The following is an 11309-nucleotide window of genomic DNA, read 5'->3' on the forward strand; positions in this document are numbered from 1 at the left end:
TCTACAAAAATAGAAGCCATGACCCTGACCATAGCCCTTTATGGCTCAATTCTATTTTGTATTTCTAGTACATAGTAACATTCAGCAAAAAGAATATTTTGTATTTCTAGTACACAGTAATATTCAGAGTTTGCCAACACACTGTACTGGAAAAAGTAGAGATGTCCCAATAAAGCTTCTCCTTCCCTCACTTATTCAACATGACCTTATTTGATGGCCACTTCTTGCCCTATCTATGCTGTCAATCGGCATCTTTGTCTTCCTTCTCAGCATGGCTGCCCTTTCATGGTCAGCTAAGACCAGCTGGTCTGGTTTTGGCCAGGGAAGACATGAACAGGCTGGGAGTGGAGTTGCCACCAGGTGTTGTCCATTGCTCTACAACAGCTCATTCAATCAGATCATTTATAGACATTTCATAAAGACCCAGCTAAGATATACGTGAGGATTTTTACAAGCAGTCTTTATTTAGCTGTGTTAGTCCATTCAACATACCCAGCACTGTAATTAAAACATACATAGTATATTTTAGGTTCTCCGCTGTCATTGCATGCAATCCCAATCAAACAAGACTAATGATAAGTTTGTCACTGACTTCCTGAGTGCAACATATATGGCACTAGAGTTGCAAGACTAATTTGGTGCTATGCCATTTTAGAGAGGCAGAAGGCAATTCCAAGAATATTCTGGTGAAATACTTCTATACGTCGGAATGCAAACATTGAGTACGGTTACACAAATGTATTAAGACACTGAACATTAACTTTGAGAAAGATACCGAAGAGAATGTCAGGAACTGAAATTAAGGTCTTAAATATAGCTGCTTAAGAGGGCTTTTCCTCTGAATAATGAATCTAAACTTAAAGAGACAAAAAATTCCAACAAGGGAAGGTAAGTTTTTTAGTCTGCTTTAAGTACAGTGCCAGCAGCCTATCCTGCTCAAACTATGTGTTGTTTGCCTCAGTAAATACTGTGCACCCTCCATCTTCTTATAGTTTAGGACCTTTGTGGTGCCATGTGGCTACAGGAGTTGGGGGACGGGGGACGGACCCAACTGCTCAAGTAGACTTTGGCGTAAGATTTCTTACATCTTACGAGATAGGATCCTACTGATAAGGTTTTTCTTTTGCACTGACCAGTGATGACTTAACTGACTCAAGAGGACCTTTCTAATCTGTGCTCCTATTTTGGCTGTCAGAAGAACGCTCCTCTACCAAAAGAGCTGAAGATGGACAGGGGTATACTTGACCATTATTCACACAAAGGCACGTACTTTGGGATGCGAAACCAATAAAAGCACACTGTCGTAAGTTTTATGTGCATGTGCATATTTACTTCTTATGCAAGTGACAGCAGTATAAAGTCCTCTCTTTCCCTTAAAATAAAATAACGAAGATATACAATAAAAGTGCATGTCAAAGTGTTTTCCCCTGTATATTAAGGATTCATGTGCTGTAAGCTAGCACCATAGTTTTTGCTAGCATAGTTCGTTTAAAGTGCCTATTCACTTATCTAGATCAAGGCAGAAACAGTTGACTGCTATGTCTTAGAGTTTTTATCCACTGTAAATAGTCAGTGATTCCTCATATAAACTTTTTGCTTTGTCAAGTCCAGAACTATAACAAAAAACCTAGTATGGAATGTTTTCTTTTGACTGCTGTTTACCTGGACTAGGACACTCTTTTCAAGAAGTACATTCATCATTCACAGATAAAATGACCCATGTGAAATCTGAATGGATTATCATAATCTCATAACCTCCTTGCCACTTCATTTTCAGGTAAAAACATTACTACCAGAAGGTAAAGACAAAACAACTTACACAAACATTTAAATGGTAATGAAGTTCTTTGCAATGCAAGCTAGGTATGAAGATTATGGTACAGTATTTTAACACATTACCCATTTTCTTCCAATGTTTTCTTTCTGCACACAGTTTTAAAAATTACAGACATTTAATACTAGGCACTGGTTCCTTGTATTCCTTTAAAAGGGGGTCGGCAGTAATGGAAAGTGGATGTCTTTGTTCCCTATTTCACATTTTTACTCTTCTAATTTTCCACATCATGACTCACTATTACCACAGGAGCTTTATTAAAGGCCTCACAGCAATTAAACTTTTCCTAGATTTAACTTTTGTTGCAGACATCAACTTTATCTTTGTTTACTCTTTACACAATATTTTATAGCAGTTTACGGGATGGTCAGTTTATACACAGTTGCATATAGCTTCTACACTGAAAATATCTGAGTACATTATGTATGACAGAATTAAACTAACGGCTACTCCAGTAGCTCAGCTTAATGTTAAGTATTTGTTAAGTACTTGGACACAAGTGTTGATCGACAAGATCCACATTATGTTAGGTCAGTATATATTGTGTTGCACTGATTCCATTAATAGCAATAATAATAATTGCACTACAAACTTCATTCTTATATTAGGAACCATGTAAAGAATGCCGCCATGGTAAACAAGCACGTCCCTAGCAAATCATGAAAGCGTGTAAAGGTAATTGCCTTTGATGTTAAATCTGCTTAACTGGATTCCTCCAAAAGGGCACGCAACCTCTCCAGTAGCAACGAAGAGACAGACAGCAATGTGTTTAAACAAACACAGATAAATGAATGCATGGTATAACTTATATTCAATCAATGCTGGTTATGTTGGCCTCTGGCAAAATGGCAAGCAAAGTCATACTTGTTTTTACATTTGCAACCACATATGTTGCACTGGAAAGGGTTCTCAAAGCCATGACATCCCATGTGGATCGTATAAAGAATATTGTCAGCAAAATACATATCACAGTGCTGGCAGTGATGCAGAAGCTGAGGATCCTGAACTGGAAGAGTTGGTGCTGGAGTACTTGGCTGGCTATTACTTATGCTCGGGGTGCTGGCATGAGCACTGTGGTCGCTGCTGGGACCTGCGACTGGACTGTAGTTTCTCTGAGAATGTGCAGGGCGAGGATCAGGACTTGTAGGGGATGAACTCTGAGGAATACTGGTCGACACCGTTGGAACGGCTGCTGGCGCGGCTGGCTGCTGCATCATAAAAGGCTTTTCATCTTGACACGGTACAACATCAGGAGAGGGTGGGTTTTGGTTTTCAGGGGGCAGGCTAGACAACTGCCCTGCTAAAGTAGATAGCTGGTTTAAAGGGTTATCTACCATAAGGTCTTGTGGATCTCTTGGTAACCCACCAGTCTCTGTTGGCTTTGTCATACTTTCATATGCTTCAGTCTGAATGTTTGGGATTTCATGAGTGAAGTCGTTAAGGTAGTCTGGCTTCTGAACCACCATGGAAGGTGGACTCAAGTTTATTAGCGCCCTTCGACTATACCCCAAGTTACTGGTCTTCTTCTGCAAGACACCCCACATCTTCTTGCTACTAAGGGAAGGCCTTGTACCTTTTATAGGCACCATTTTATGTTTGCGCCTGCGGTGGTGAGACAGGTTGCTTCTGTCACTACAGCGGAATGAACACAATTCACATTTGTAAGGTTTTTCACCTGTATGCGATCGCATATGAGCTTCCAAGTGACGTTCGTATGCTGATGCAAAGGGGCATAAGTGACATCTGTGTGGTTTCTCACCTGAAGGAATACAAGATTTTATTGTATTGATACCATGTGTTTTGCAAGAAACAAATGGAAGAAGAGTGACTAGAGTTGGGTCACAGAGCACTACAATATCTAAAACTACCATTTAAAATCCTTAATAATAGTTTTTAAAAAAATGTTTATTTATACCCTGCCCTTCCCAGTTCAGAAAACCGGGCTCAGAGCGGCTAACCACAAATTTAAAACACTTAATTGATGGAACAAAAAACAGCATAAAACAGTATAAAACGTGAATAACAATAAAGTCAGAATTCAAAAATCAATTTAGGGGGGAAATCCATCCAATAAACATTAGATGACCACCATGGCTAGCTGGCTAAATTAGTCCTATTGGGGCCAGCGAGGAAACCAGGACAGAATTAGCTGGGACAAACAACAGTCAAATGAAAGAGATGAGTTTTATGGTTCATGTCTTGGGACCAGTAAATGCTGGAAGATACATAGGGTAAGTTGAACAAGTAAAAGAATCAGCAACATTGCAAGTGTAAGCAGTATCTAGAGCTGGCAAAACCATTTCCCTAGACAGTCACACAGGTTATTTCATATAGTCTGGTTTTCCTACATTTAGCTGAAATTTTAAGAATCAAGTTTGCTTACTGGAAAAGTAGAATCTATCATTAACAGATAGATACAATTCTCCTGGCTGGAAAACACGTGTTTAACACAGTAAGAAAGCTTGTGTAGGTATATATACCACCAGCAGAGAGATACAAAATCTGCAGACTCAGTCATACCTGTGTGAATTCTGATATGTTCTATGAGACGTGCTGTTCCTTTGCTGGCATAGTTACAATACCGACATTTCAATTTTCCATCAAAAGTTCTTTCAAACCCATCTACTAACACTCCAGAGTTTTCATCCAGTGAGACTTCGACCGAAGGATGATCTAGTCCATTTTGATCACCTTCTGTCCCTGCTGTAAAAAGAGAAGGGAAACGCCAATAAGTTTCTTCCTTTATCTTGTACTTAGTTTGCATACTATAACAGGCTATTGGGAGACAGGTGGAAAGAAGCTCCCCTCTACAATAACCAGCCTTTCAGTTAAATAAAGTGAAAGCTGAATTGTACCATGGTGAACCTACCTCCCTGAAGAGTCTCTGCTTCTTTGTCCCCACTAACAGAGCCTGAAATCATGTTCACATGGTGAGTCTGCTGTGTCAGATATTCCTGAAAATCTTTTACAAAATCCAAAGGTTCTGGTTTCTTTTCACCCATATTCATACTACAACTTCACAATCCTGTGGGCCTAAAATAAAAAAAACAACTTAAGATTCAAACAAAAACCACACAATATTGAAAATCATTACTGATTTATCACTTGAAGAGCAGCATGTTAGCCTTGCAAGTACCCCATGAGGTAGGCTAGGATGGTAGATGGTGACTTGAAAAAGCCAGCCATCAAAGCAGAATCAGGAAGAAATTAGGGCTCCCCATATCAAGTTTCACTGTGTGAAGATATCTAATATTTAGTAAAAGCCCAAGTCCTATACTGTTCATATCAACAAACCTACTCATGCTACATCAAGGCCTTCAAAAAACAGAAAGTAGGTTTCCAGGAGGCAGTTATCCATTATCAAGAGTTTAAATTTTTGTGGTTCAAAAAGATACTAAGCTAAAAACAAAACACAGAACTCCTGCTTGCAGGCTTCCCATTGACATCTGGTTGGCCAACATAGGAGACAGGATATTGAACTAGATAGGCCCTTTGTCTCACCCAGCAAGGCTCATTTTATATTGTTAAGGAACCATCTTGGTAACTAGAATTTGGTGTTTTGCAACACAAGGGCAAGGAAAAGAAGGTAGCCTGTGGAATTGTGAAATCTACAAATACTCAAAGCACTGGCGATTGGAAACTTCAGTAAGACACCTCTCACTTCAAAGGTTCCGCTTTTGTGTCTCCACTACATGTAATTTTTTCACTTGGTCTGCTGATGAAAATGCAGGTTCTGTTTTGACTCACTAGATTTACTCTGCTTCTTCCCCCCAAAGGAATGTTCAGAGAAGCTTATACGTAATATAAACTAAACATATATATCCAATACAACAAAATGACAAACATGGAACAGCAAGGGGGGGAATCACTACCCCTTCACCCACACTTGTGGAGGGGATTAGGGTTCTGCAGGCATGCCCACCTACTGCCACCAATTTGCCCCCTTAACAAATAAGCATCAAAAGCTACCTTTTCCCTGCTACCCTGGTGGGCATGAGCAATAAAACACTGGATATAGCAGTGGCTGCACCATTCCCCAGATGGAATTTAGATCACTCTGCTCACTAGATTAATATTATAACCCTATTTCTTTGATTTATATATGATAATCACAGTCTAGCAAATTCCTAGTTCCCACACCCAGTCTTTCACTTGGCTATTTTTTTTTAAGGAATAAAGTGAAATGACTATCAAATCCATTTGATATGTAATCTTAACCAGCCGATGATTTTGTGCAATTTGTGGTGTCTTTTATCACTACACAAGATTTAATAACGTATTACTAAAAATTCATGTTAGACTTCCATTGGCCTCTACCAAATATCTCTGTGATTCCATTTTATTGGTGTGCTGTCAGAAAAGAGATGCATACAACCTACTGCTGCAAAATGATTAGATGTGGATAAAAACTTTTAAAGGCAAGTTCTAAGAACTGCAGCCTTTTCCCAAAAAATCATTACAGACATGTCATACCTGAATTTTTTCCTTTTATGTAGAAAACATTTTGAACTCTTCTTCAGGATATTAGATAAGTAATAAAGCACACATGTCCCACTTTCCCTATCAACAAGAAAGGGGGAAAACATTCAACCATTTATTAACTAATTTAAGAAAGCTTCAGGAATGGTAGATCAAAATCATATATAAAACTGACAGAAGCATTTCAGTTACCCATTTTACAGACTTTGTTCTGAAAACAACCTTTTCACCCCAATCTTAAATCCCTTTTACTGTGTCCTGTTAAGGCTTTACCAGTGGTATATATAATCACATTTGAAAATCATTTTTCTCTGAAGGCTGACAGCATACAAAACATTTCTACACACACTGGTTCACATCACAGTAAGGCAGCTAGTCACCTGGAAGTTTTAAAAACTTAAAAGATATTTGAACAGGCATACTTGTTCAATCTTGCCAGGAAAAATAATTTTAGTTTGTAAAATTTTGCAGTAAACACCAGGCAAGCAATGAAAATACACATATTACTTTGCTGGATTAGATGAAAAGACCTATCTATTCAAGTATTCTGTTTCAAATTATGGTCAAATTAATACTCTGGCATAGTCTTTTATGTTCAGGTTGGGGAGAAAATTAAAAAAGTAACAAAGACAACAAATCCTGTCTTCCTGCCTATAAATGGGTGTCAAAGGTTTTTGAATGGTGTGACCCAGAAAGAGTGTCTAAAATGTTTGGAAAAAATGGCTTATAAAAGAGTATATTTGTTCTGCTTTTCAGCTGAGTAGGGGAAAGAGATTAATATTATATTTTGGACTGTACTGGAAGGACTCATTGCCACTGAAATTACTTGTGGGGGGAAGGGAGGGGAGGAATGACAAAGGTAGATTTTCAAACTCTTGAAGTGTGAGTTTTATTGACAGTTACCCAGGCTTAGCAACAGTATTTGTTTTCATTATTCCTCAAAAATACCCACAGCATTTAATAAGAATGTAATTAGAACTAGTCGTCTTCTAAGACTCCTTCTTCCCAGATAGCCCACTCTACCCCATCTAATAATAATAATAATAAATAATAATAATAATAATAATAATAATAATAATAATAATAATAATAATAATTTATTTGTATCCATGCCACTGGGCAGCTTCCAACATATATAAAAACAAAATAAAACTTTAAACATTAAAAAGCTTCCCTATACAGTGCTGCCTTCAGAAATAGTAATACTACCAGGATTCCCACTTGCACCCTTAGCTCCCTTATTCCGACTTAGCTTCTCACTGCATATTGCAACAACCTCCTCGTTACTTCCCTCCAGACAAAAAACCCAAGCGTAGCTCATTACAGTTTACTGACACATGAAGATACATAACTTTTAAGAGATCATTAAAATGCGTGTGCAGCAGTTTTACCTTAATCTTCCAAATCAACTTCAAATCAGTGAAACAGACATCAAAAATCCACTCTTGAAATATATGTTCCATCATGTATTAAATACACTTCTCTGATTAATGCCTTTCTAGTCTACAAGGAAATGAGATTAGGGCACACATTGGTTTTAAAAAGCATTTCCACCAGTTAAGTCTTCAAGGCTGCTTACAAAAATTTCTGTTGCCAGTCTCCAGGCTGAGGGGGCTTGTCCATCTTCTATTCCAGACTTTCCCAAACTTGGGTCTCCAGTTGTTCTTAGACTACCATCATCATCCCTAGCTAGCAGGACCAGTGGTTAGGGATGATGGGAATTGTCCAAAAACAGCTGGAGACCCAAGTTTGGGAAACCCTGTTCTCATCTACTACAGACTAGCTCACCCAATGCCCAATGCCCATAACAGGGAGCCAGAAGGCATTGGCAATGTCTGCCTCAAAGTCTCAGGGGCGGCAGCAGAGCAGAGAACACACCAACCCCAGAAACATCCCTCTCCAAAGGCTACTAGGAGCAGTGATCCTAGTAAAAATGTGATCATTTTCATGGGTCACAAGTTGTGTAGTGCTGCCATGGCCTTTTCTTGCTATTTTCTAAGTGGGGAACAATATGGTTTAGCGTATGACCAAGACAATAACCTTAATAGGCTTTATGCAGCCATATCTTTCTAGGACAGACTGATGTTGTGCTCATGATTGCTTGTGGTCTTCACATCTGTTGTGAGAACAGGATGCTAGACTAGATAGGCCTTCAGTCTGATCCAGCAGTGCTGTTCTTGGGTTATTTATTTATTATTTATTTCACAAAACATTCACTGCTTTATCGGTTGAAAAACCATCAAAGCTGTTTACAAAAAAATAAAGCAATAAAAGTATCACTAGCTTAGTGCTGAGCAAGATCTAGTGTGATTCTCAGCGACAGTTGCTTCAAATTTTCCTTTATAAAATAGTTTTGCCTACCTTCTTTCTGTAGTCATCAGCTTCATATAGATTTAAGTTAACTTGGGTTCCATTAGTTGAACACTGCAGAATAAAAAAAGACATAATTTTGCATACTCAATATTGTTTTTGAAGCAATCTCAAGGGAAATCAAAATGTGAAGTTCCGCATTTTCAAACTGAGTTAAATTAGATGCCATTGCCTTAAAATAACGAAACCTGATAATAGTGTTGTTTTAGTGTTGAAAATACGCACAGAGTACATTATACCTAAGGAAAGCCATAAAACCTTAGTTTTATAACTCACATTTCATGCTTAAGTAATATAATTCCCTTACCAAAATCCTTACCAAGTTAATGCTAAAAAATTATCTTCTGTAAAATACAGCATCTACATGAATAAACCTAGGCAATAGTTTTCCTATGTCAGAAGGATATACTTTTCTTTTTCTAGCTGACACTGCTGTACAAAGCCCTATTTAGGATATTCACAATGAATTATAGATGCTGGATTGCCTGAATGCTAAAGTTTTTTATGCTGTTTTTACATATCTGAAACAGGTGGTTCAGCTGTTTATGTACATGCCACATTTGTCTGCTCTGTGCAGTACAGACATTTGACGCTTATATATACGAAATCTAAGGAAGAAAGAAAAATTTGAGACTTTTCTCAAGTCTGCTCACACAACACCTTAACATTTTCACAGTTCCACATTGTCCAAAAGAGAGATTGATTTTTGCCAAACATAAAAGTTAACATGACAAAACCTGTATGCAAAATCTATACATTAAAATGTGCAAGAGGCAGAACATGAGTGCTATAAGGAGGAAGATCAACATTTCAGCCACCAGAAAGCCTTGAATGACCATGCATTTGTTGTCTTATTCTCACTTGCCAACTTTCACCCCGAAGGCAACAGCAAAAATGAGCTGGCTACATACTCTACAGGAGACTTAGCCATATTATTCAGCTAAAATGTTTCACTGTACCTCTGCTCCCACTGGCACTGGAGAACATATTATATATAGCCAAAGGTGACACAAACCATAGGAAGAACTTGAAAATGCAGGAAGTAACTTTACAGAGCTTGCTCTTTCACCAGCAGAAAAGTTATACTGTATTAACCGCACTGTGGGAGCAATAATTTCCATCCAGTATATTGTCACTTTTGCCCTTTCTGGCAACACTTAACCCATCTCCCCATCCTTGCAGATCAGAGCAGCGAGGCTTGAAGGGATGCAGAGCTGAAGAACTCTCAGCAACTTTGTCCAATGCTGCAAATCAGCGGCCTAGAGTACTACGATACAAATACAGTATGATCCAATCTTGTTGGAAGATACCACTTTATCTTCTCATCTCTTAACACTTGCTCCCAGTTACTTTGCCAATTTAATCCTAAACATTATGGCTCATATAATTACTCTAAAGAATTAAACCAAGGAGACGGTAAGAGGGAACTCATGTTTGGAAGGCAGTTGGAATAGAACTCAGATTTTTCATTCCACAGAACTCCATGCACACAGCCTATGGCACACCACCCTCCTGGCCCCCCATCTCTTCAATCCCATGCAAAGACCTCCCAACTTGCAGCTTTCCCCTTCCACTACCTACTCTTCTCATCTCCAAGCAGTTCAAGTCAGACATCTCCCACTCAGTGGTGTCGCTTATTGAGTGATCACAAAGAAAAACAGTGTCACTTCTAGACCCTGGGTGGCTCGGGTAGTGCTAAAGGAGCACCCAACAGTAGCAGCTAGCATCCTTCCAGGATGTAAGTTTTAGGATAAAAAGAGCTGTCAGCTCCATAACAATCCAGTGAGCCACCTTTTGCCTCTGGACACCCCCCCTTCCAAGTGTGCACTGTTTCTAGACGGCCGGCCGCCAGGGTGGTGAGATGCAACGCAGGAGAGGTGAGCCCCTCTTAACAGCTGTGTGGGGAAGAGGCAATTTCATCCTTCCTCGCTGGGCAAGGACGGCCAGGAGGGGAAAGGCCGGACTGGGTGTTCCTGTTCCAGCCGCCCCTTAATGCAAGCGGCACCTGCTGGGGGAAAACCCCTCTTCTGCACAACTGTAGGATGCATGAGGAGCCCAGGCATCTTCTTCTTCTTCTTGCTTTCCTTAGGGCAAGAATTGCTGCCAGCGACTCCCGGGCAAAGCGGCTGCCTGCGGCCACCTCTCCTCCCGCGACCCTGACAGAGAGCCAAACTCCAAGCCCCTTTTGGGGGCTGCTGGGGGGGGCAGCTTCCCACTGCCCACCGGACCCACCTCCTGGGCAGCACGCAGCCTTTTCCCCGACCGCACCGGAGCGCCGCTCCCGACATGCTGCCTCCCCGACCGACCCTCGGCGAAGTGGGCTTCGCCGGCGCCACTCCTCCTGCGCTCCCAACTTCGGCAGGCAGGCAGAGCGCGGCGCCAGCGGGGAAGGAGCACGACGAGGTCTCCTCCTGCTCCGCCCAGGCAGAGGGAGCCCCCCGGACGCTGCTTGCCCCGCCGCCGCCGCCTCACCTCCGCCGCACTTGCCAGCCGCAGGTGGACCCGACTCCCGCCGTCACCGCTGCCGCCGCCTCCATGTTTGTTGTGTCTCCCGGAGCCCAGGCGTAACCCGCGTCCTTCCCCCTTTCGAAATCCCGCGAGAGCTCCGCCAGCTCCGCCAACAGGC

At 40.7% G+C, this 11309-nt stretch overlaps 1 protein-coding gene across 8 annotated transcripts; it reads right to left on the bottom strand.

The window, feature by feature from the left end:
• Positions 1-443: 443 nt before the first annotated feature.
• IKZF5 (IKAROS family zinc finger 5) lies at positions 444-11307 on the bottom strand. 8 transcript variants are annotated; one of them, XM_081193036.1, is made up of 7 exons: positions 11156-11307; positions 8675-8737; positions 7705-7816; positions 6308-6394; positions 4704-4867; positions 4355-4537; positions 444-3593 (listed from the first exon to the last, which is right to left on the bottom strand). In XM_081193036.1, exons 5-7 carry the CDS (start codon positions 4840-4842, stop codon positions 2650-2652), a joined length of 1266 nt encoding a protein of 421 aa, XP_081049162.1. In that variant the 5' UTR covers positions 4843-4867; positions 6308-6394; positions 7705-7816; positions 8675-8737; positions 11156-11307; the 3' UTR covers positions 444-2649. The 8 variants fall into 8 exon arrangements, with proteins under 8 accessions (XP_081049162.1, XP_081049164.1, XP_081049165.1 ...); XM_081193038.1 differs by lacking the exon at positions 11156-11307 and adding an exon at positions 10916-11137; XM_081193039.1 differs by lacking the exon at positions 11156-11307 and adding an exon at positions 9643-10165.
• Between the last annotated feature and the right edge of the window lie 2 nt (positions 11308-11309).

Source organism: Podarcis bocagei (assembly GCF_964188305.1).
Source record: "Podarcis bocagei genome assembly, chromosome: 4".
In the NCBI taxonomy this organism is placed as follows: domain Eukaryota; kingdom Metazoa; phylum Chordata; class Lepidosauria; order Squamata; family Lacertidae; genus Podarcis; species Podarcis bocagei.